This window comes from Diabrotica undecimpunctata, chromosome 9, assembly GCF_040954645.1.
Source record: "Diabrotica undecimpunctata isolate CICGRU chromosome 9, icDiaUnde3, whole genome shotgun sequence".
NCBI lineage: Eukaryota > Metazoa > Arthropoda > Insecta > Coleoptera > Chrysomelidae > Diabrotica > Diabrotica undecimpunctata.
Window position 1 is genome coordinate 83,794,212 of NC_092811.1, and position 26,861 is coordinate 83,821,072.

The 26,861-nt window shown below is 32.3% G+C and overlaps 1 protein-coding gene across 1 annotated transcript; it reads left to right on the forward strand.

The window, feature by feature from the left end:
• Positions 1–197: 197 nt before the first annotated feature.
• LOC140449722 (glyoxal reductase-like) lies at positions 198–26,861 on the forward strand. The gene is made up of 6 exons (XM_072543044.1): positions 198–398; positions 13,376–13,456; positions 13,543–13,650; positions 17,718–17,998; positions 26,244–26,411; positions 26,625–26,861. Exons 1-6 carry the CDS (start codon positions 254–256, stop codon positions 26,802–26,804), a joined length of 963 nt encoding a protein of 320 aa, XP_072399145.1. The 5' UTR covers positions 198–253; the 3' UTR covers positions 26,805–26,861.

Here is a 26,861-nt window from a genome sequence, read left to right on the forward strand (position 1 = left end):
CAAATTGATCAATTTTTTTAAAGTAAAACATTAGTTGAAATGCGAAAAAAGCATTAGTTATTAGTTGATTCGATAAATTAAACTCATAAGATATTTTTAAACACTGTCCGCCTCACTAATTGTCAATGTTCCCTTGTATATTTTCCAATCTCTATTTGCCATGACCTCTACTGTTTACCTCCTCAACCCTTATAAAATAGTAAATACTCGAGACACATCTGGATGATAACATTTACATTTTGTCCGTTTAAGAATGATTTGCAAACTTAAAGTAAACTTTTTTACGGTCCTATTTTGGGCGTCAGTATTTTTTGCAAATAATCAACCTAGTTGTGCAGTTTTATCAAAAGATTTAAAGGCCGTTTTACCTAATGGAGATCAAATGCCATTGATTGGATGTAAGTACCTACATATTTTATATAGTGGAAATAATTAATATTTTACCGATCTTGAAGGCCTAAGGCATAGATAGTTTTTATAATTTTTAGTTAACATATTACTTGGTCAACATTTTTCATCACGCTATAGGAAAATTTCGCAAGAGTTAGTTAATAATAAGATTTAAAATAGTTTTAGAATAACACAGTTTATTGAACTCATCTTTTAAAGGTCGGTTAATTAGTTTTGTATACTTACATTTTCTAAAATTTCGAAAAAAAATTTATATAAGTTAACAGAAAGAATTAAATTTTCTTAAAATTTTCAATAAGTAGGAAAGAGACTAACGTTATGTAATATTATCTATTATAAAGTACAATTACCAGTACAATTATGAATTGCACTTATGTTTCATTTATCAAGAAAAGGTCAGGCAAACTGATAACCAAAAAAGTGGACGCAATGGGTAAGACCAAGGAGTGTTAGTTAAGTCACTGCAGTTTATAGTCTGCGAGTATTAAATAATAAAGTAATATCATGAAAACTGTGGAAATATCGATATTGGATGAAACAACAATAAAACATTAGGAAAGTAAATGGTTAGTGGCCAATAACCTATTATCGACCTAGTTATTTGTCAGTTAAAGCAAGGTTTTACATAGCGTCATTAACAGTCTTTTTAGTATACCTCATCCTTTAAGGACGTTGATCGCGATCATCACGGTCCATTTTACTCTGTCTGTGGCAGTTCTAAAGAGTTCTATTGTTGTTTTTCCACTCCACTGCCTCAAATTTTTCAGCAGGACGCAGAACGTGCATCGTCTCCTCGGTCCTCTTTTTGCTTCCGCTTTCCCTTGTGTAACCAATCGCTTCGATACATTTATTTCTTAGTATGTAACCAAACTAGCTCATTTTTCTGCACTTCATAGTGTTGAGTATTTCTTTTTTATCTTTCTTAAGGATTTCATGTTTATTACATGTCGTGTCCATGATATTTTCCAGATTATTCGATAACAACAACTTTCAAAGCTGGGAAGTACTTTTTCAGTTGCGCCGTAATTGTCCAACTTCAACTTCATATAACAGGATATGTAGCAATCAATACCCTAGTTCTAATTTCTTTTATCAGTTTTCCTTTGCATAATTCAGCATCCTGGAATGTTTCGAAAATATTGAGTCTGGAAATCCTAAACTATGTAACACGGAGAAGACTTTAAAGCTGCCGGCTTCGTCAAATGGTTTAATTGTGCTACATTGTAAACTCCTTTTTCGTGACATTTCTTGATACAGGTGTCTAACAACTGCTTATATCTAATATCTTATGTGGACCATGTCACCAACGTTGAGGTCCTACAGCGCATGACAAAAGAAAAAGAAGTGCTTAATTTAATTAAACAACGCAAGCTTGAGTACCTCGGCCACGTGATGCGGAACGAAGAAAAATATCGAATTCTTCAACTTGTTATGCAGGGTAAAGTATTTAGCAGAAGAGGACCGGGACGCCGTCGTATCTCGTGGTTGAAAAATCTCCGACAATGGTTTGGGATGACCTCAGCGGAGCTGTTTCGCAGAGCAGTCAACAAAACCATGATAGCCTTGATGATCGCCAACATCCGGACCGGATAAGGCACTGAAGAAGAAGAAGAACAACTGCTTATAATAAATTTGGTGATAATAATATGTAATAAACCAAATATTCAAAAGATTAAACACCATTTTTTACTCATAAACATTATATGCATGTACAGTAAGATTGCTATTTATTTTTAAATACTAAAGGTGAAGACCGGGAAATTATATGGAAAAGTGACAAAATTTTACTGAAAAAGCATAAAAAACTCTTTAAAATAAGAGCTTGTAAAGATATTTTTATTTCAAAAATAGCTTCAAAAGTCGATTTTTTGAAAATTATTAATATCTTTTCTAAAGTGCACAAAAAATTTAATTTTGTGTAATAATAGAAACAATATCACATGTATTCAGTTATTAAAATTTCAAGAAGTTTCACTTAACAGCTATTGTAAAATTGAAACTGTTTTTCCAAGACAGCTTTTTCTTCTTCTTAGAGTGCTGTCTCCCTACGGAGGTTGGCAATCATAATGGCTATTTTTATTTTTGAACTTGCTGCTCTAAACAAATAAATCGATCTGCATTGATACCAATCACGTAGATTCTTCAAACCATGAGTTCTGCCTTCGGCCAACAGATTTTCTTCCTTGAATCTTTCCCTGTATTATGAGTCTCAAAATTTCATATTTTGGTTCCCTCATCACGTGGACTAGGTATTCTAGTTTTCTGGTTTGTATAGTGGTGATTAGTGCTGTTTCTTTACCAACCGTCTCCAGTACTTCTTTTTTGTAATTCTATCAGTCCATGATATTTTTAATCCTCTGCGGTATAACCAGAGTTCGAAAGCCTCGATTCTTTTTAAATTGCATTTTTTTAATGTCCAAGTCTCAGCTCCATATAATAATATTGAAAATATAATATAACAGCGAATGGTACGTAGTCTGATCTCCAAACTTAGATTTTTGCACGTTAGTGACTTCATTCGTATAAATGCTGATCTAGCAATCTCTATTCGCCTGTTTATTTCTGCAGTATGATCATTGGTTTCATTGATTAAAGTTCCTAAGTACTAATATTTTTTCTACTTGTTGTATCACGTTACCATTGATTGTCAATAGGTGATGTATATTTTGATATGTGATTTTATTTACAACGTTATTATGTGTAAACTATTGCGCCTACATAAATCCTGAAAGTAAGAAACTGAAGAAAAACACTTATTTTATCGAATTGAATTTTTTAATCATTAAAAAATTTATGTTAAATATTGTAAAAATAGGTTTAAAAAGGACTGTGTGTTTTAAGTGTATAAACATTTAAAATAGCTCAGACTCATCAACATATAGAAAGTTAATTCTTTTTTATTAGAAATGTGGGCACTTTTACACCAATTTTAAAATGGAATTCAACGTCATACGACCCCTAGAACACGGGTTAGCAGTTTTTTAATTTCTAGATTTTATCATTTCAAAAGCTTAATTCATAAATTCAAAATCAAAGTCGCAATATCTCTAGTTGTTATCAACGAAAATTTATGTTTTTTAAATTTGAGGTACCCTCGTTGAATATATGTGAATACTGACAATTTATGAATTGTTTCTTTAGCCAAGTAATTTGTTTCAACAATTTTACAAAAATTTTACTTTTCTTTTAATATTAGTTGTAAAAAAGGTTATGAAAAGATAGATCTCTTAAATATTTATGTATTATAGTTATAATACCGTGAAGAGTGGCGAAAAATGGAGAGACCTATGTCCAGCAGTGGACAGAAGAGGTTGCATGATGATGATGATGATAGTTATATATAATATCTGATGAGTTCTCGGTATTTCATAAACCTATTCATACGGACACGACTATACACAATTCATCATCTAATCCTACACAACATAAACTGGAAGCCTACCATAGCATGTTAAATAAATTAATAGAAATTCCGATGTCAAAAAAACATTTTGAGATATAATTAAACATCATTAAGCAAATAGCAGTAAACAATATGTACAACTAACAAACAGTAGATAAAATTTTAAATCGAAAACATCCCAGTACCCAGAAAACAGAGAAAAAACCCAGTACCTTCTGCTCAATTACATATACAGGCAAAATATAACAAAAATAGCCAAATATATAGAAAAGAAAGGAATAACACCAGCTTCTATAACAAACAACAACTTGGCAAATATATTAAAAAAAAACAAGAGCTAAAGGAAAAAGCACTTAGACAGTGGTGTATACAAACTTAAATGTGTCCACTGCCCAAAAATTTACATCGGTCAAACAAGTAGAACTTTTAACAAACGTATAGCAGAACATAAAAGGGCTTTCAATAATAGAAACAGATTCTACGTACTCACTTCACCTTCTAAATCATAATCATTCTTTTAATGCCGATTTTCAAATTCTTATTCAAAATAAAGGCCTTAAGCTATCTTTATTAGAATCTATGGAAATCAACAAATTAAAAAATACAGACATACTTCTGAATGACCAGCTGGAGACAAACAGTTCTCCCCTCGTCAACCTATTCATTTAAAGACTAAAAAGTGTAAGCACATACCAAAAATAGATCACTTGAGAAAGGCACGCTGCTGAAACAGCTGTAGTAATAAGAATTTATAATAAATTATGTAGAAGTTTTGAAAACAAAAGTTTTCAGTTCATCTTGTATAAATAATATCCTTTAAAAATAAACTTTAGAAAAAAAATAGTTTTTTATTTGAAAATCAAATCTATTTGTCCAGTTAATTTTTCTTGACTTATGCTTATTATTTTTACAATTACTTTTCTTGACTGAAAAAGGTCACAAATATATTTTAAATAAATTAATAATTATAAATAAAAATAAATGTATGTAATTAAGTATAAATGTAATTAAGTATGTAAATTGTAACATTTTAATTATATATACAGATTACTTCCATAATTTTTATTTATAATTATAAAAGTTTATAACAAATAATTTATGTAAAATATATTTGTAATGTTTTTGAGAAAAAGTAATTGTAAAAATAGTAAGCATAATAACAAAAATTAACCCATATAGAATTGATTTTCAAATAAAAAAATAATGTTTGTAAAATTTATTGTTAAAAGATATTATCTCTAAGTATAATACATAAATATTTAAGTTGCTTATTATTTCATAACCTTTTCTACTTTTTAATAATAAGAGACAAGTAAAATTTTAAAATAAATATTTATTTTAAATTGTTTAAACAACTTACTCGGTTAAATAAACAAATTACAAATTAACTAAATACATTTTTATGATATATTTAAAAAAATCATTAATTTTCGTTGATTAGAACGGGATATATTACGACTTTCATAAATTTGAATTTGTGAATTCAGTTTTTGAAATTGTAAAAGCGCTTCACTTTTAAACCCTCAATTTTTGGCGCATCAAGAACGGCTCATTTTTAAAGGAATCGTTTTTAATTTTTTTTTCTCTAAACTTTTAATCTTTCAACTGGTTCTTTTTGAATTAGTTATTGTTTATAAACAAAGCACCGGTGAATTTTTGTAATAAAGGGCTAACTATTTTCTAATAAAGGGCTAATAACTTCCTACATGTTATTGCGTCTGAGTTATTTTAATTGTTTATAAGCTTAAACTACCAGTGCTTTTGCAAACCTATTTTACAATATTTAACATAAACGTTCTAGTCATTAAATGATTTAATTTAATATATTTAATAAAATAAGCCGTTTTCTTTAATCTGGTGCTTTCATAATTGATTTAGACCTAATTATTTACGCGTAATAACGTTGTAGATAAAAGCTTTTTGCGATAAACAATTTCAATTTTACAACAACTATGAAGTAAAACTTCTTGAAATTTTTGAAAACTGAATATTTGTGATATTATTCTTCTTTTGGTGCCTATCCTCTGTAGATGTTGGCAATCACGTTGGTCCATATAATTTTGTTGACAACTGCTCTAAATAGATGTATGGTAGTCATTCCTGCCCACTGTCTGATGTTCTTCAACCACGATGTCCTTCTGCGCCCTTCAGATCTTTTGCCTTCTATATTGACTTGTAAAATTAGTTGAATTAGTTGATACTTCTCATTACGCATCACATGCCCTAAGTATGTCATCTTTCTAATTTTCACGATACGCATAATTTCCAGATATTTATTTATACGTTGGATCACAGTGTTGTTTGTAACATGATGGATATAGGAAATTCTGAGCATGCGGCGGTAGCACCACATTTCGAAGGCTTCTAATTGTTTGGATGTTGCCTCCGTCAAGGTCCAGGCTTCGACTCCATATAAAAGGGTAGAAAATACATAGCATCTCAAGACTCGTGTTCTTATATCAATGTTCAGGTGCATATTACATAAAATCTTCCTGAGGCGATTGAAGACAGCTCTCGCCTTTTCTATACCACATCTTATTTCCTGTGAGTGGTCCCATTCCTTATTTAGGCTGCATCCAAGGTATGTAATTTTGTCGATTATTTTCAAGGGTTTATTATTAGCTGTGAATTCGTGCTGTATTACGTCGTGTTTACTTACTAAAAGTATTTTGGTCTTCTTACAGTTTAATTTCATGTCGTATCTGCCACAGGCTTCCACTACACGGTCTATTAATACTTGCAGATCCTCCGCATTATCAGCAATCAAAACCGTATCGTCCGCATATCTTAAATTGTTTATGATTTCACCATTGATTTTTATACCTACTCTTAAACCATATACAGTGATGAGTGCCTTAAGAACCGGCAAAATAACGCAAAAGATAGAAAACATAACACGTTGTGAAATAAAAAGAGATGAAATTAGTAGAAGTGGGAAATTATCGATAGAAACCTCTAATCTACATTAAATTACATTAGGACTATCGATAGTTTCCCACCTTTAGACGTTAGCTTATGAGCTATTTAGTTGAAGGTTAGCTTATGAACTGATTGAAGGCAATAAAGCAAATGTAAGTAAACAGTTTAATTAGTAGTAATTTGATAATTAATTCTGTGTTGACGAATACAAAATAACAAGCTATGATAATTCTGTATTGAGAAGAGTGTATGCTACGTCTCAAATCATAGTTTATTATTGATCAATACTTTAATGTTGGATAAAAAATACTCCTACTTAAACTGTTTTTACTTACATTACGTGGTACGTATTACTATGCCTGAAGTCAACCAGCTCATAAGCTAACTTCTAAAGGTGGGAAATTTTCGATAATTATAATGTAATGTAAAGTAAATTATAGGTCAATATCGATAATTTCTCACCTCTACTACTTTCATCTCTTTTTATTTCACAACGTATTATGTTTTCTATCTTTTGCGTTATTTTGCCGGTTCTTAAGGCATTCATCCCTGTATAGCTTCCCTGAACAGCATTTCCGAGTAAATATTGAACAACGTCGGTGATAAAATGCAGCCCTGACGTACTCCCCGTTTTATCGTGAATTCTTGTGAGGTTTCGTTGTCTACTCGTACAGTTGCCCTTTGCTGGAAGTATAAATTTTTAATTAGGCGTAAATCTTTGTCTAAACCCAAACTGAACACTGCTTATGTTTTCTATATATGCGAGAGTGAATAACAGAAAGAAGGATTTTGAATGCATGGCTCATTAAGCTTATAATTCTGTAATCAGAGCATCTGGTGGTATTTGCCTTTTTGGAGAGAAGAATAAAGGTGAAAACTAGCCAATCTGTAGGAAATTCTGCAGCTTCATAGATTTTGTTCAGTAGATTCGTTAGGAGTTTGAGTTTTTTGTTTTTAAATAGTTTCAATATTTCGGCTTGTATGTTATCAGATTCAGGTGCTTTGTTGGTTAGAAACACTCAATTTTAAAGGTTTTTTTATGTTTTTTTCATCAAATTTATCAAAAGCACTTATTCTTCTTAGAGTGCCATATCCCTACGGAACGTCGTCGACTACCATGCTTATAATACTGTTATACTGATCTCGGTCTTGCACTACGTGTAGCAATTGGTCCGCTGTCAAACCTGTCCACTGCCGCAAATTCCTCAACCAAGAGAGTTTCTTCCGTCCTTTCCTTCGATTTTATCGTTGAGAATTAGCCAAAGGAACTCATATCTTGGTCCTCTGATTATATGTCCAAGATATTCTAGTTTACGCCTCTTAATAATATTTAATAGAGTTCGTTGATGTCCCATTCTTCGAAGAACTTCTTCGTTTCTGGTTCTGCTAGTCCATGGAATTTTTAGTATCCTTCGATACAACCACATCTCAAACGCCTCGATTTTATTCATGATATCGGCGTTTAAAGTCCAAGTTTCACATCCATACAAAAGTACAGACCACACGTAACATCTTGTAAACTTTTCACGGATTTCCAAATTTAATGAGTTATTGGATAATAGAGGCTTGAATTTTTGAAATGAGTTTCTTGCATGTTCAATTCTACATCGAATTTCAAAGGATGGATCCAGATTTTGGGTAATCCAACATCCAAGGTATTTGAATCTCTGAACTCTCTGCAGCGGTTGTTGGTTTAATATCAATTGGGTTGCGCCGATATCCACTTTACTGGTCACCATGTATTTAGTTTTATCGATATTTATCGACAGTCCCCAATTTGTGCATTCCATGTCAACAATATTGATTAGCTCCTGCAGATCGTCGATGTTTTCAGCTAGAATCACAGTATCGTCGACGTACCGTATATTGTTAATTATTTCTCCTCCTATGATAATTCCTTTTTGATCTTTTAAAGCTTCCCTAAATAGATTCTCAGAATACACGTTAAAGAGGGTGAGAGACAGTACACAGCCCTGTCTTACGCCTCGTTCAATACTGATTGGCTTTGATTCTCTGTTGTTGGTATTAATAATGGCTGTTTGGTTATAGTAAAGTTTGGCAATAAGTTTGATGTCTTTCTCATCTAGTTGGATGCTCTGCAAGGCGGTAATTAGTCAGCTATGCTGAACGCGATCAAATGCCTTTTCGAAATCAATGAAGCATATATATACGGGTTTTATTACCTCCCAACATCGTTGAAGGAGTGTTTGCATAGAAAATAGTGCTTCTCTAGTTCCAAGGCATCTCCGGAACCCGAACTGCTCTTGACTAATTATTTCTTCGCACTTGTTGTTAATTCGGTTTAGAAGAATATGCAAAAGTATTTTAACGGCATGGCTCATTAAACTAATGAGTCTACAATCGCTACATTTTTTAACGTTTGGTTTCTTAGGTAGAGGAATAAAGATCGATTTTAACCAGTCCGATGGAATTTCACTGGTATCATATTTTTGATTGAAAAGTACAGTGAGTTCTTTTATATTGTCATTTGAGAGTAATTTTAGCCATTCGCTGTATATTTGATCTGGTCCACTGGCTTTGTTGTTTTTGGCTTGGTGTATGGCTTTTTCCACTTCAGCTTTTAAGATTGATGGTCCTGTATTTGCACTTAAGTTAGGTAGTGATCCTCGATCATCCTTAAGTAATGCTTTAATGTAGTTTTCCCATTCCTCCATTACTTCGTCTTCTAGGGATAGTGCATGACCTTCATTATTCGTTAATGTTATGGGTGTATTTCTTTTGTGTACTGTAACTTCTTTTATTTTCTTATGTGTGTTAAATTCGTCATGTTTTCGTTGCAATTCTTCTAGTTCCTCACATTTTGCTCGCATCCATAACTCTTTGGCTTCCCTGATTTTTCTTCGAATCAGATTATGCTTTCGTTTATACTCTGAGTTATTTCTATTTTTAAGCTGTCTTCTTTCGTCCATCATTTCGATTATTTCATCTTTCATCCACGCTTGCTTTTTATAATGGGTGACAGTTCCACTTTGCGTTGCTGTATCGATGATACCAGTCTTTATGTTATCCCATCTTTCTTCGACTGTTAGTACGTTGTATACTTGTGTGATGTTGTCTCGAATTTTTTCGTTCATTGTCTGCTCAAAGTGATGTTTAAATTCTTCTTCTTTTAATTTTTGTCTATCGTATTTCTTTGTAATGGAAGGCTTTTTGATTGTCTTTAATTTTAGGTTGATTCTAGATGCCAGTAAATTGTGATTTCTTGGCTGCGTCGGCACTTGGATATGTCTTAGTACATTTACATGAGTTTCGAAATCTATTGTTAATCATGATATAATCTATTTGGTTACGCATTACACTACCATGGCCATCTCTCGGTGATATCCATGTATAGAGACGTCTTTTTGGTTGTTTAAAACATGTGTTGGTGATAACAAAGTTTTCCTCTTGGCAGAACTCCACCAATCTATCACCTCTTTCGTTTTTTCCCCAAGACCGAATCCTCCAGTAATTCCGGGAGTCTTCTCCTACTTTAGCATTGAAGTCTCCCATTATTACACAGATTTCGTGTTTTTTGTGTTATTTAGTGCTTGCTTTAATACATGGTAAAATTCATTAATTTCGTTGTCTGTACTGTTACTTGTAGGAGCGTATACTTGTATTAAGTTTATATTAATCTTACTTTTAATAGTTATCATCATTATTCGCTCTGAAAGAGGAACAAATTTGTCAACCAGGTTTTCAAGTCGTTCCTCGAGAATTATAGCAACACCATTTTCATGAACATCATCCGTTTTTCCGGAGTAATAAGTAATATAACCTCCACTTTTTACAGTTCCCGATCCGGTCCATCTAGCTTCGCTAATTCCAAGGACTTGCAGGCCCAGACGTTTCATTTCGAGTTGTACATTTTTTAGCTTTCCTGATTGATATAAAGTTCTAACATTCCACGTAGCAATATGTTTTATTAATGATCTATTTTTATTTTTATTTTTTCCCTCCGGAGATTCTTAGCACCCCTGTCTCATTAAAGGGACGCCGGAGACTCGGGGCCGTAGTATGATTTGTATTTGCCATGGAGCTTTTCTTGGGAGATTTAGTGCAGTAGTTTCCCATTGCTTTCTGCACCACAGTATCACAGCCAGTTAAATCATTATGGGATTGCCGCCTGTGGGTGTCTGTCGTCAAACCTGCTAGATGTCATTCTAACAGCCTTGATTCAGTAATGACATCACTGCTGCCTAATGCCATGCCCTCAGTTGATCCGCGGGTACTTATTTGGTTAAGCCTTATTCTTACCTGCCCTGCATATCTGCAGGAACATTCCCTATCAGCCATTGGGGGTTGAGGACATTCCCCGCCCAGTCTGTCTTACGCAAAGTATTGATAGGCTCCTACTCAATTCAAAGTCCCTCCTCTACGCAAGCTGAGACCGGCACGGAAAAAAGCACTTATTAGATATCCTTAAAAATCCTTAGTTCTTTAGTCTATTGGCAGAGGCTCTCGTGGGTGGGATCAGTGATCCACTAACATAATAGTAATGTTAATATGTGGCATTGAACAGATCAAAATGATACATTTAAAGACAAACAAAATAAATAGTTTCTTAAAATTTAAACTGTTAAAACTAAAAAGCTAATAGTATTCATTTCATATTGGCGTAGACCCCGAGATCTAGTGTGAAATATATTTATATACTAATATTTATTTAAAAATTCAAATAATCTTGTTTTCATTATTTAATAATTTAATACTTCGTATCTTGAAAGTAATTACTCCTATTGCATAATAAAATTGTAACGATTCTTAGAATATAATATTGTGAATTCTACGAAGTCAGATACAAAATAAAATAAAAATACGCAAATATATTATCAGCAAAATGTGTGAATGTTTTAATATAATATATGTTTTTTCAATACATTCTCAGTTTGGTAAAACTGTACTAAATTTGTTCCTATTATACATTAAAAAAGCAAATGATAATAATAATAATTATAATAATTTGCAATGAATATTAAATTTCTATATTTGTATTCTGTCTGTATTTTCTACTCTTAAAATCTCCCATTTGAGCCCAAATCACAAGAGAGCAATTAACTTAAAATACTCTTTAAACTACATGCTAATTCATACATATTGCAACAGTGGCAAATATTAGGGCATACAGATAATATATTATTGTTTGTGAAGTAAAATTAAAAGACATTATGAAGTTCAGTCAATTTTCAATTCATCTTAAATACTTCATTATGTCTCTAAATATAATTTTATTATTTTAAATTAATAACTCTCACTTCTGACACCACTGCAGTATTTTTTATATATCTGGATATTTCTCTTGTTCTTCCTTTATCTTAGTAGGCGTCCAATTGTCGTTGATCATCGTTGTTCTTAGCACTGCTGCTTCCTTGGATTCCGTTTTGTTGCAGTGGGAACACTCTGCTGGGCATGGCCTTCTGCAAAGAGAATCAGCGTTTCTGTGGCTAACTCCGGCCCGGTGCTCAATCTTGAAATCGTATTCTTGGAGTCGTTCGATCCATCTGGCTATCTGACCCTCTGGATTCTTAAACTGCATCAACCACTTAAGGGCGGCATGGTCGGTTCAGATTAAAAACTTCCTTCCACAGAGGTATTGATAGAAGTGCTCTACTGATTTGACTACTGCTAGAAGTTCTCTTCTCGTGACGCAATAATTCCGCTCAGGTTTTGAAAGAACTTTACTAAAATATCCAAGGACTCGTTCCTGTCCTCCTTGAATCTGAGATAGTACTCCCCCTATTCCCACATTACTTGCATCTGTATCTAAGACGAATTCTCCTTCTGGCAGTGGATATCCTAAAATTTGTGCTGTGATTAAATGCTTTTTTAAGGTCTCAAAGGCATTTTGGCAGTCTGTATCCCAGCGGTAGTCTCTTGCTTCCTCTGTAAGTCGCGTTAATGGCTTAGCGATATCTGCAAACTTCTTAATAAACCTCCGGTAGTAAGTACATAGTCCAAGATAACTTCTCACTTGATGTTTGTCCGTTGGTACTGGCCATTCTTTAATGGAATCTATTTTTGTCTTATCCACGGCCACTCCTTCTTTACTGACTATATGACCCAGATAATTGACTTTACCTTGAAATAGCTGGGGTAATGGGGAAATGTTCCCAATTTTCATTGACGTTCGTACCAAAGTAGATGTATGTTTTTACCCTTTCTATTGGTTAAGTCTTCACACTGATTCTTCCAATTTGCTGTTCCTTCTAAGAAATCATCATACATTTTATTGCCTTAATATTTAGTGCAAGTCCATATCTCATATCAGAAAATATCAGACTTATTTCTGTGATTCTATTCATTAACTCCTGGAGAGCTTCATATCTGTAAGCGAATACCATCGTGTCATCCACGTATCTGAGGTTATTGATACACTCTACGTTAATTCTAATTCCGGCTCCAATATCCTCGACTGCTTCTTAAAAGATTTCCTCAGAGTATATATTGAACAGCAGAGGTGCTAGTACCTTGTCGGACCTTACGTTTGATTTTGATATCATAGGATTCTCCTGCCTCTGTACGGATAGACGATGTTTGATTCTAGTAAAGATTGCTAATAATTCTTAGATAAATTTAACTTATTTTTTTAATTAAAATCAAGAAAATTGCAATATTTATTCTTTTGTTTTTTTTTTTTAGTTGGTACCAGCAAAGTTTTAGGTACAGAATTAGTTAAAAATACCTTAGACGACGCATTAGCAGCAGGTTACAGACTATTTGGTAAGTAACCCTTTTAGTTAATTTCCATTAAAAATTATAAAAAGTCTTTTTTAGACTTAAACTGCATCTTTGATATTCGTTTTTAGATACAGCAGCTGTTTATGGCAACGAAGAAGATATTGGAAAGGCGTTAAAGGAACTGTTGCCAAAACATAATTTAACCAGAAAGGATATTTTTATAACATCTAAACTTGGTAAGGTTATACACATTCTTGATATTACTCTTTTTAATATTTTAGTAGATTGTTGATTTAAAAGGGGTTGTTTGGACTCGAAAACCTGAAAAATCTTTATACCTACGATTTAGTCCAGAAGATATAGACTACTAAGAAATCCATTTCGGAACTAAGATCAGAAATTTATCTGATTAATTTCCAAAAAGAGTACCAAGTATTTATACAGTTAACTAAAACGAATCTGCCACTTCAGACAATATGTTCCATTATTCACAGCAAAATTTAAGACGTAAGTGCTGGCACACAGTCTAGAATTCCGGGTTCGCTTTATTCAGTTTCCAACAATTTTAATTTTTGTCATTTTTTGTTTATTCAGGCTCATGTTTCAATGCAATAAAAAACAGTTTCACTAAAAGGCCAAAACAAGGAAGTAAAAAAATATTTGTTGAAAAATACCAAAAAATCTGAATATATTCTTAACGCAAATTTTCAACACAGGTAGCACACATAGCATGTACGTGTTGTAAACCTAGATATTTTCCACAATGATGACAAAAGTATTTCATTTTTCTGTTCTTTTTCCAACCACACAAATTTCAGCGACCAATGGCTCCGGACACCCTCTCTGATGTTCTTTGTTGTGGTTGCAAACCACAGATTTCTTGCAACCTCAGGCAAATTGATGAAACCTCTTTTTGATATGCATTCACAAGGGACATTGATAGCATCAGTAAAAATTCTTTACGTGGTGTTGAGGAACCAGGATTACCATTGTAAATTACAAAAGTGTTTGTAATTTTTGGACGCGATCTAATTGCTGATTACCACGTAAGCCAGTCTTTGCACGTTTGTTTTTATTTGTTTTTTTAATTTTTCACACGATGTTATCAAGTATTGTGGTAAACATGTACCAAATACTCTTCTGGTACATTTTCTGCTTGTGGAAACACATACAATTTTTTCTGTTGCTTCTGATTGTTTTATTTTTGCGTATTTCATTGTAAACGTTAAAAATTAGTTTACGTGATTGTTATACATTATTATGATTGTTATTACAGCACTATTTTTTTACTAATTTTTTATATCGTAAACTTACTTTAAAACGACCTAAACACTTAAAGTAAAGGTTATAAGAAAGAAATACAGAACCTATAGTCCAACCATTAATTGAAAAGAATGACTCATTGTCAAAAATGATTCATACAGAAGAGAAAAAGCAAATTACCGGAAGGTATGTGATACCGTCATGACGCATGTACAAATGGCGACGTAATTATTTTAAATTTCGTCCAATTAAAGGTTTACTGATAGGATTGGTAAGTAAGAGCCAGCGTTCAATTGTCGCCCATACCGGCGGCAGCGATACTGGTTTTCTGTAAAATGAAAATAGGAGGCTATCATGAAGACACGTACTCCAACATGCTTCGAGAAATGTTTCTGCAAATTCTTTAGAGCATTGAAGAAAGTGGACCAGGCGTTCAAATTTTTTTAAACAATTTTTTTTAAACAAATTGTAATAACTTTTTCGGCCAGATAAATATTTTTTCGGTTTTTGGGATCAATATGAAGAAAAAAGGTCTATTGTAAGTTTTCTCTAATGTTAATCGTTTTCGGGTTGTAAATAATTTAAAATTAAAAAAAAAACGCAAAACAACGACTTTCAAGGCTTAAAACCACAAATAATATTATTTTTGAAATTATCAAGTGCCTAAATTCAAGTTCAATTCTTCTTCTAACAACTTTCGATGAAAATTCTGTGGTTTTTGGGGAATGGGATTCAAACCAGCAAAAATGTATGCCATGGATCTTGTTTCTCAGGCGCCTGTTCTCATAAGGGCTTCATTAAAGATTAAAAACAATGTTTTAAAATTAAATAAGTACGTATCGAAAAATGATCAAAGGTTTGAACTTAAATTTACTTGTATTTTTAAGCCTTGAAAATCGCAATTTTGCATTTTTTGTGAGTTTTAAATTGTTTATAACTCGAAGACGATCAAGTTTTCAGAAAAATTACAATAGATTTATTTTGTCTAGAATTTGTTGTGAATAGGTTTTCATTTTTTTTAAATATATTTCTCAGGCAAATTTAATTTTCGATGTAAACAGTACTTTTCAAATACCTTCATGAAACGCCACTGATAGAGTAAAGAATTAACGAATCGGATAATTTGTGCTGACCAAATTTTAATTTGAAAAAACGCATCGTGAATACACCTATTGTTGCAGATGGCTCGCTGTAGAGAACCGTATATTATTTATTAAAATGTACGGAGGTTAAAATGTTATGTATTAAAATACTACGACGTATTGCATTTGCACCTCGTATACTTAGTAGATTCTGTTACACGTATGCAGCCGCTCCTTAATTTCTTGATGGATGGTCCTACCAGAGATCTAAGAGAGTCATTAATATTTATTAACGAAGTGTCTACCGCAAGGCAACGGGAGATCGCCTCTGGATAGGATCGTACTTTTATTTTCGATTTGCCTTACTTATTCGATTGTTAGGTGTGTTTATAAGCCGGTCTTTATCATTGTCTACTAAAATTATAATGGTTGAAAAAATATTTACATACACTACATTCACATATTTACAAAACTTTATCATTTCTAAATAGGGTAAGCGAAACATTACTTTTTCTTACCAGTGCTTTTAGCTTATGCCATATGTGTTCAATAGAATTGAACATGCAATAGTAAGGAGGAAGTCTTAATACTGTATGACCCATTTCTTCCGCCAAACTGTCGCAATAATATTGTTTTCTGATGGAAAATGGTTTTAAGTTTTAAGTAATTGTTTTTAGAATAATTATCTTCATAATATATATCGTTTTCCAGTATATATTCCTTAATTCTAAGTTTGGTGTCATTAGAACATGGAACTTTATTCAACCTACGACTGTGGTAGCTGGCATTGTCCATCACAATAACACTGTTTGGTGGTATATTTGGTAATAACTTCGTTGAAAACCAGTTTTCAACTAATTCTGACGTGGTGTCATCATGATAGTCGACACGGGAGTCCTTAATGTTTTTACATGACAAGGCTAAAGCATTAGCTATAAAATCATTTTTTGTTCCTGCATGGATTATTGTAACACGTTTTCCTTTATTTGATGGAGCTTTTGTTGTACAACAGTTCAACACATATGGCATGAGCTAAAAGCATCCGTAAGGAGAAGTAATGTTTCGCCCACCCTAAATTCATTTGTGGTTTGTCTAATTGAATAAGAAATGGAGAAAATAGCCAATGACAGCTGGAAAAATAGTATTGTCCATGTTCTAAAGATGAAAAAGATCTTATATAAATACAGATAGGTTGCTCAAAGAAACAATTATTATAGATCAAGATAACGACAGTGATAGTGAAACTGACTTGTCCATGTATTTTTTTTAAATATAAGTACTTTTTGAATTAAATTTATAAATTGTAAACTTTCTATGTATACGTAAATTACGTAAATATTTTTAAATTCAGTTGATAACGGTATAAAACCAGCAGACACACCTCAATTTTGGAAATATTTTTTCTATTTTTGGATGCTATTATAACTTTAGTAGACAATGATAAAGACCGCTTTTAAACACACCTAATAATCGAATAAGTAATGCAAATCGAATATAAAAGTACGATTCTGTCCAGAGGCGATCCCGCGCTGCCTTGCTGTAGACACTTATCGATAATAAATATTAATGAGTCTCTTAGATCTCTGGTAGGACTATACAATAAAAAATTAAGGAGGGGCTGCTATAGGTGAAGATGCTATGTACCTAACGGTTACCGCAGCGCTACTGACGAAGTGAATAACTATGTAAAGACGCTCAGGTCGAATCAGTATGAAACTAAAGATCTGCACTGGATCTATGTCAATGGTGCTTACAGTACCTTAATATGGTCTGGATAAGATGCTTTTGTATAACTTTATTTGCGGATAGTTCTATCAATTACATAAAATTAAGTTACTTCTTTAAATTGATCAAATTCTGGTTATAGAGACCTTTAAAATTCATTAAGTTAAATAGGTTTATTATATTTGTTTTTGATAAATTTAAATAATTTAATAAAATGCTTTTAAATTTTGTAGCTGCACGAGCCGAAACTCTTGGCAAAAATGCCTACGCTGCCTTGGAGAAATCAGTAAAGACTATTAACTGCGACTACTTGGATTTATATTTGATTCATTTTCCTGGAATTCCATCGCCCAAGAAGGAAAATTATTCAGCCCTGCGCGACGAAAGCTGGCAACAATTGGTTAAGGGTGTCAAAAATGGTTTAACTAGAAATATTGGAGTATCAAACTACAATGTTCATCATTTAACTGAACTAGTTAATAATGATCACGGTGTTAAAGTTGCAGTTAATCAGGTATTGAATGTAAATCTTTAATAATTTTATGTATTCATACTCATTTTCAGTGCATTGTTATCATTTAAATATTCTAAATTCATCAACCTACATTCAACTGCCGTACATTATGGCTGTCCGTACGGCCGTCTTATATTCGAGTAATTTGACTAATGTGAATATTTTCATTCCCTGTATTCCATATAAATAGAAGCGAAATAAAAAAAAACAACATTGGTTGTAGGTTGAAAGTGCACTCTTTACAGTAAGGATCCTGGTCTGTACAGAAAAATGTAACTGGATTCGGAATAATACTACAATTTAGCTGCATTCGTAGTTTATTGGCCAAATCGTTCTAGTCATGGTATTAATAGAAAAAGAATTCGGATATCCAATGTCCTAAAATCTTTATAGACCATAATAATTAAAAAATTCTACAACACAAAAAAATTGTACACCAATGATGGCATTTTTCGAGGTACAATGTTCCTATAGCAAACAGAGCTAAAGTTCAGTTTCCATGTAAGGACTATTTTAGGAGAAATACCATTACCAGTTAGAAAAATTAGGATACGTACTTGGAATCATGAATGCCGATTTCCAAAGTTTCGGTGGAATTTTTCTCCTACATAATACACGCTTACTTCTATTTTCTCTCTCTTATTCTATCTCTGTTATATTTATTTCCATTGATGTCCTAGTTTGTTTGTAACTGAGTTCAGTTTTTTTGAAACTAAAAAAGTATTTTTATGTTGTCCGCAGAAGTCGTAATAACCTTGTTGTTTGCGTTTAGTCTAGAATTTTCCCAGTAAGCTAAACCATGTACCTTTTTCCATTTTGGAAGATTTTCCACTTTGTGGCTCTTTGGTAGACCACAGGAGAATTCTGCTCCGATAAAAGGAGTACCAACCCCTTCTTTAACAAGGCTTTCAGAAATCTTAAATTACCAAACAAATCATTTATGCCCTGGTACCCATAACAAAGATACCTTTTTACAGTTGAGTCCACGGTTCTTTACCCGTGAGTCATCATTTAAAGCATACGAAATAAGTCGAAAATTTACTCCAAGCAATAGCAAGTGACAGAAAGTGGCTACTGCTCCGATCACTGATTATATTATATTATTTGACGTTATCAAATAAATAGAATGTATAATGTTAGTTTTGCTTTAACAATTTGGTACAGAATTACAGCTATATTTGAAGTAGGTAGCTTAATAAATTCTTTTAACAGCATTAGTAAATAATAAATAAATAAACAATTTAAAAAAATAAAATTAAATATACAATAATATTAAATTTACAGTAGATTAGATTATTTATAGATTAGTTATTTTCTTCTCCTAATGCAAAGAACCGCACATTTGCCAGACTGTCACACTGACATAAAATGTGCTCTGTGCTGTTTCTTTCTCGAGGTGACAGAATCTGCACAGGTCATCATCTGATAATCCCATCAGCTTCAAGTGCCTATTGAGCTTACAGTGCCCTGTTAGAAGACCTACTATGACCTTGACTGCTTTCCTGTCTTTGCTTATTAGGTCTGCCGTAAATTTTGGCGAATGTTCTGTAATGAACTGTTTCGCCTGTCTTTGTCCTGGTGAATTCCTCCACCATTTCAGAGATTTATGAGCTACCCACTTCCTTGTAGCCGTTCTTGTTGATTTTTTACAGTTTGAAATTTACAGTATGTTGATGTAATAGGTAAATATTAATATTACACATATTTTCTCCCATAATAAACCGCTGTTCAGTTAATTTTTTAGTATGTTCTACAAACTTTGTCCAGGAGACATCGTTACACTTTTCGATTGCTTTTTGAATATATGTATTATAGTTAGTCTGGCAATCTGCCCATACTAATTCGATAGCATTAAAATTTGGGTGATACAGTGGCAATCTAAGCACTTCGTGTCCATGTTCGCGTATCAATTCATCTACAATATATATTTTCTTGTCGATTCATCTTGACCAATTGTAACAATTCTGGTTTTAACTAATGTTTAGTGTTGTCCAAATGCAAGAATAAGACGAGACTTAGTCAGTCGTAGTCTTGGTATTGCGCCAATATACCTGGTCTTTATCTTGGTATTGGGCTCCCGGTCTTGGTCTTGATCTTGGTCTTGCAGCAAGAGTCTTGTAAGTCTCGTAGTTACCCATTAGCCTATTGCTATTTATCAAATGTTACTTTAGATCTTAGAACAACTTAACAGAGTAGGTACATTTTAAGCAAAAATTAACAGTCATAATAAGGACCAACCAAATTAATAAATCTTTCTAAACAACTGACACCGAGTGGAAATTGAACCCACGATCTAACTAAGCGATCCGTGCTATGCTCTAACTAACTGGGCTATCTACCATGTCCCAAGGAAGTCAATCTGTTTCTTAATAAACGTTTGCATTTAATAAGCTTACATGTGCTAAAACATGGTTAAAACACAAATGAACCAAATTAATGACATAAAGTTGACTGTATTTTAAAGAACATTATCTGTCTAGAAAGGAATTGATGGACTTACACCTTATATGAAATGGAATAAAAGAGTTATACAATTTGCCATTTATTTAAATAAAAATAAAATACAAATTAAATTACAGAACAGTACGCAACAGCTTTGACATTACTGTTATTGTATATTAATTTTTTGACAAAGAATTAATACAAAGTAATCCAGTTTACTGAACTTACCATTTATATAAATCAAAATACAACACAAATTTAATGACAGAACAGTACAAAATAGCCTTTGACATTACTGTTACTTTATATTAATTCCTTTGACCAAGAATTAATACAAAGTAACCATCTGGCTGGCACCTCACTTAACTTATTTCTGTGTTTTCTAATTACTGTTGATGCTTTAGAAAATAATCTCTCTGGGTACTGAAGTGACAGGTACAGGTATTGAGTGAAAATCACGGGCCATCTTCGATAGTCGGATATTGTGTCTCATGCGTCCTCCACCACTCTAAAATGTCTATCAAGCTGGCGGCTCTGAGTTTACTTAAATACCTACTCCTTTAACTCATCAATAACTAAGCCTTGATAACAGGATCTAGATCCAGAAGTCGAGGGACATGCATATAGTTTCTCAAAGTCTATTAGGTCTTCATCTTCATCATATTCAAATACTTTCTTTTCATTTTTTGGCGATTCTAGAGATTTATTTACTGAGTGTAGAGTTTTATGTTCTTTATAAAGTTCATTAGATTTGCGCAGGCTTTTTGTTTTAATTTGCTTTCCCCATAATGGCATGTCAAAAGTCCGAGCCTTATGCCTTGGGTCTAAAATTAAAGAGATACAATAAATCCAGTTGCTTTTTTATAATGTCATAGCATTTGATCTCGAGCTGCTTGAAAACCCAGAATGAGCCTTTTATCCAATTGAGATCGATTAGGTTTCTCATCGAATTGTTTTATGATAGATTCAATTTTATCGAAGAGATTAAATGATACAATGATTATAGTTCTAATATATTTTTCTCTACCAAGTTTCGTTGACAAAAGTTTAAAGTTTATTAGAAACTTATGTATTTTTCGAGTATTTGCCATTCACTATCTGTGATTTGGAAATCATTCAATTCGGTGACAGATGTCCACAATATGTTAATGCCAGTTCTTACTTTTAAACCAAATCCAATCATATCATGTGTGGAATTCCATCTCGTTGAACAGTCGAGTATGGGATTCAGATTTGATGGCACGTCAGCTGCTTCAGAAGCAAATTGAAACTTCCTCTTCAATGTCTCACTTGTTTTTATTTTAACTAACTTATTACTTAACTTATTTGAATCTTCGTCACTCATGTCAAATTACTCCGAGAACCACAAGGATTAGATGAAAAGCAATTATTACATTAGACTCAAAAGAAAGTTCAATTGGGAATGAAGTTAAGTGGTGTCGAAAAAGTAACTACTCGTTACTTTATATTCGTTACTATCCATTACCCTAAGCAGAGTATATTTCTTAAAAATAATGCTTTTGCGCATTAAACTGTGCCCTAAGTACCGAATACCAAATAGAGAATTATATATCGTTAGTTCGTTACTTTAAATATTTCGGCATTTTGTTTAAACCTGAATGATGACCTCATCGCACACTCAGCAGAAATGATGTTTAGTCTTAGGCATGGACGTATAAACATAGATGGACCCAGCAATAAGATACCTTAAACACACACTGTTTTAAAGCTTCGATATTAATGGACAAGAGGGTAAAGGGGAGTAAAACGGGTATCGATAGACTGTGATACTTCCTCAATGAGCATAAGCGTGCTTGAATTTTTACTCGCGGCGATAATTATTCAGACGTTAATAATTGGAAGTAGTAATAATGTATAAAAACACGTTTTTATAGAAAAAATAAAATACAATTTTATTTGCTTTAAAATTAATACAATAAAATATAGTTGAGCTCAAGTTAATTTTTTAATAGGTATCAAATAATCCTACGATAAAAAAAAACAATTAAAAAATATACATTTGTCAAATTTAAGTACATACCTATATTTATTGATAATGTGTTAAAACATATTTTTTCAAATTGTGACAAATTTGTTTTAATACAATATCAATAGATTCCACGTAGTAAGGGTTTCTGCTACAAAATTATTTATTGATCATTCCAAAGCTCTTGCTGGCATTTGACATAAAATTATTTGCAAATATACCTACTTATTAAAAAGTAGGCGCGAAAATGTATAAATTATTGGAAAGCTATTTACCGAACAGAAATATTAAAGTAAAAATGGTAAATAGACATAATAGAAGACGTTGGTATAAAAATAAATTTTTATTGATTGCGAAATAAAACAGTCTTAGTAAGAACGCTTCTTATGCGCACGGTGTTAGCATCTAAAGTAGTCCTCGTTTCATGATGAATTCCAATTTTAAAATATTTCTCAAGAACCAATTTTAAAAGTTGCATAGAGTGACCATCGATTTCATCTTCATCATACATATGGTCACCAAAATGCTCATAGATTGATTGTGGGACATTTTGTATGGTTTTATTAATCAAAATATTCATAAGGTTTTTAACTAGTCTGTTGTAGATATTTATAGTTTTATTAAAAAATCTGAAATATTTTTCAGCTTCCTTACAAGTTTAAATAACCAAACAGGATGCTTTTGAAATGTTTTTTTATACTGTTTTCTCTGTTGAAGTTTAGAGTAAGTTTCATCATTAATCAATATTATTTGGAAACCTACATAGAAAAATAAATGAGTTTTATTCATTTCACTAATTTATTGTTAATTCATGAGAAATATTAAATTAAAAAGCTACTAAACAGATCTTTTTAATCAAATGATGTCTACTTACAATTTAAAAATGTCTATACTAATTTCATGAACTAATATCTTGTTCAATACATTAATTAATATGAATAAACCCAATGGTACGCCTATGAAAGACATATTTTAAAATGTAAACACACAGGCTTCCTCAGTTCCTCATCTTAAATAATGTAAACAAACAGTACTTACAAATTAAATGAGACATTGGGATGTAAATATTTCGTTTTTTTTGCAAATGCAAAACTGTAGCACCATTATTATAATTTGTTTATTTCATTATTTACAAATATCACTTAAAATACAGCCAAAATATCGAAAAACAACTTTTCCTCATCTTGGGTAAAAAGTAAACAAACATGGACATGACATGGAACAGCATTTGAAGTTTGACGTAGAGCCATAAGACAGAGAAATGTAAACACCGTTGCCATTAATAAATAGGTTTCAGTGCTTCTACATATAAAATAATTGGTTGATATCTGTTATACGCTATTATTAAATGATATGCACACTATGTGCACATTTGATGTTTTAATTACAATTAAATATATTAATATAAGTAATAAATTATTATTTTGGTTTGATAGCACCTGTAGAGTATAAAATAAATATAGTAATATTTTCAGCGATACGTGAATAAGATATTTTAATAAAAAAATGTGACAACATTTGAAGGTGCTGAGAATGTGACCTAGTCAAATAATTTTGGCTTCACAATTTTATGTAAATAACTGAGTCCATCTGTGTTTATACGTCCATGGTCTTAGGCCAATAAGATTTGTGTTATTTAGATTTCTCCTAAGTAAATTATAATGAAGAAAAAAATTGAATTATTAAGTGGGTGTTCTTAACAGTAGTTATGCTAACCTTATTATGTTTTTTATCAGCTAAGGTGACATATTTTTAAAGAGTTTCAAGTGTTCTTTTAATGAATGTTTTGATTCGCTATGTATGTTTATGGTATTTTTCGTAAAGTCCAATTTAAAAAAAAATTGCTACATATTTTTTTTGCGTCTCATAGAGTCTCTAGGCATATATACGAACTACTATACTCCCTAAAACGATACTCAGTCCTAACTGCAAGACGCAAGAGTCTTACAGGCTTCGTCTTGTTCCTGCTCAAATTTTGCACGGTCGGTGTTGGTCTTGGTCTTGCTAAAATTAGGCGGCCTTGGTCTTGGTCTTGCGAAAAGCCAAGAACAAGACAAAGACCGATTTTGGGCAACACTACTAATGTTCATCAAAATTAACATTGTATTTCTTCAACCAATGTATATCGTCTGATTTTAACCATTTAGCGGAAAGTTGTTTATTCATGATTTCACTATGTTGAAGTGTTCTGATCTTGAGTTTTGTCGATAGGACACTTGGATCAAAACATATCGAATTTTTACTATCGAGCTGATACAAATTTTATTAAACATTGATTTCGCGTACGTAACTGACATTCAAAATCGACGATCGCTTCAAGCGTTGTTTCTAAGAGCACGGTTTATTCTACAAAAAAAGTGATAATAAACATTGTTGTTTAAAATTATCTCAGCTACATTTTTTATTTAAAATATTTTTTTTCTGCGGCGTACAGATTCTTCATAAATCGATTTTTCTGCGTTTTTACCTCCCTACGAGCGGGGATTTAGAGGAAGGCCCAGGGGTAAAAGTGGTAAACTTTTTTGCATCTTTTTTGGGGTCCCAAAATTAATATTCTCGGCAAAATTCAGCTTGATCGTATGAGTTTTGGAGGTTGAGTGGCGTTTTCGTCTTCTTTCTGACGTATTAATAACGCACGGGTAAATAATCATGGATTCAACTTTATATTTCGGCAGTTGCATAAGATAGTGTTCACAGTTCCAAGTATTTAAGCCTGTTTGCACCCACTAACAAGTTGTAGCTTTTAGTAGTTTTACAAAATTTGTAGAGCTTACAGCTATTTAAAAGGCATTTTATGATTTTGTCTTTGTTTCCGTAAACTCTTCTTCTGAATTTTTAAGTCGTTCAGAGTCGTTGAAGTAGTATTTTGAGAGAACCTTTTGCAAATCGTTTTAATTGTATTGTTATATTTTGACAAAGCCTAAACACCAGATACTACAGATTTAAAGATTTCCAAGATTACTACCGAAGAAATAATGATCATCATCAACCTAAGTCCGACCATAAGTCTCCCTCAGCTCTTTTTATCTGTCTCTGTCTTATGCGGCTTGCATCTTCAAAGATTACTGCTAACACTAGATCTATTGATGATTGTATTGATATCTGATAGTCTTGCGACGTGTTCTACCAATTTCATTTTAGCGACGCGATTTTTTCCTAGCGTCGGTTGTTTTTGTTCTACGACGTATTTCTTCGTTTGGGATTAGATTTCTCACAGAGACACCCAACTGAGTCCCGCGAATCTTGTTCACTACCGTTTTTGTGAGTGCTAATGTTTTCGCTCCATAAGTGAGTACAGGTAATACAAACTTGACAAAGGCATATCGGTAGGTCCGATTGAAATACATAGTTTATTTAACCAAACGCTGATCAGGCTAATCATATGCGATGTGGGAGCTTACATGTCTGGTTATTTCAGCGCAACCGAATTTTATGTCTCAAGTACTTATCCGATGCAGTCTGCTTAATATTTCTTCTATTAACAGCAATATTAGGATTTTGCTCCAGATTATTCATTATTTGCGTCTGGTTCATATAATATGTAGTCCAACATTCAAGGGAGTGTTATATATTTTTTTCTCACAGTATTGTTGCCTTATCCAACAATGTTGGCAATAATAGTGTTGAACGAGATGATACAGAAGTTAATATCTATGTAGATATAACGAATAAAGAATCCAAAATTTAATTGTAATTAGCATCACAATGATCATAAATGACTTAGAAAACTAATAAAAATTAAAGGTTAATTTAGAAAATGACTGATTTAACCATCGTCCACCCTAACCCATTATTAATTTTCTAGTTTAATTTTAGGTAGAGTGGAATCCACGTTATCATCAAGATGATCTCTTAAACTTTTGCAAACAGAATGGAATTCTTCTTCAAGGATACTTCTCAATTGGAGGAACCGGCAATACAGATTTAATAAATAATGTTGAAGTAAAAAAAATTGCTGAAAAATTAGGGAAACACCAGGCACAGGTAAGATGATTCGTTCATAAAAAATTAAAAGAAAATGGGCTACAAAATTAACTTGTTCAAAATTTTTAACTATAGCTTTTAAGTTATCCGTGTTACGTAAATATCATTTATATAAAAATAAAACAAAGAAATATCATTATGGAAATTATTCAGAACTCAAACTTTTCGGTTTCTTTGATTTAATGTAATTCAAATATGAAATTTATGTTTTAGGTGTTGTTGCGTTGGGCCGTACAACAAAATGTTGCAGTTATTCCAAAATCACTATCAAGAAAACATATGGAATCTAATCTAGATTTGAATTTTGAAATACCACAAGCTGATATGGAAGTTTTGAATAGCTTCCCACAGAAACTTAAAAACCCCGGGTGGAATCCTGATAATGCTTTATAAAATGAAATCGTTTTATGATTTTGTATCACACTGAATAAATATCTATTGAAGAAATTA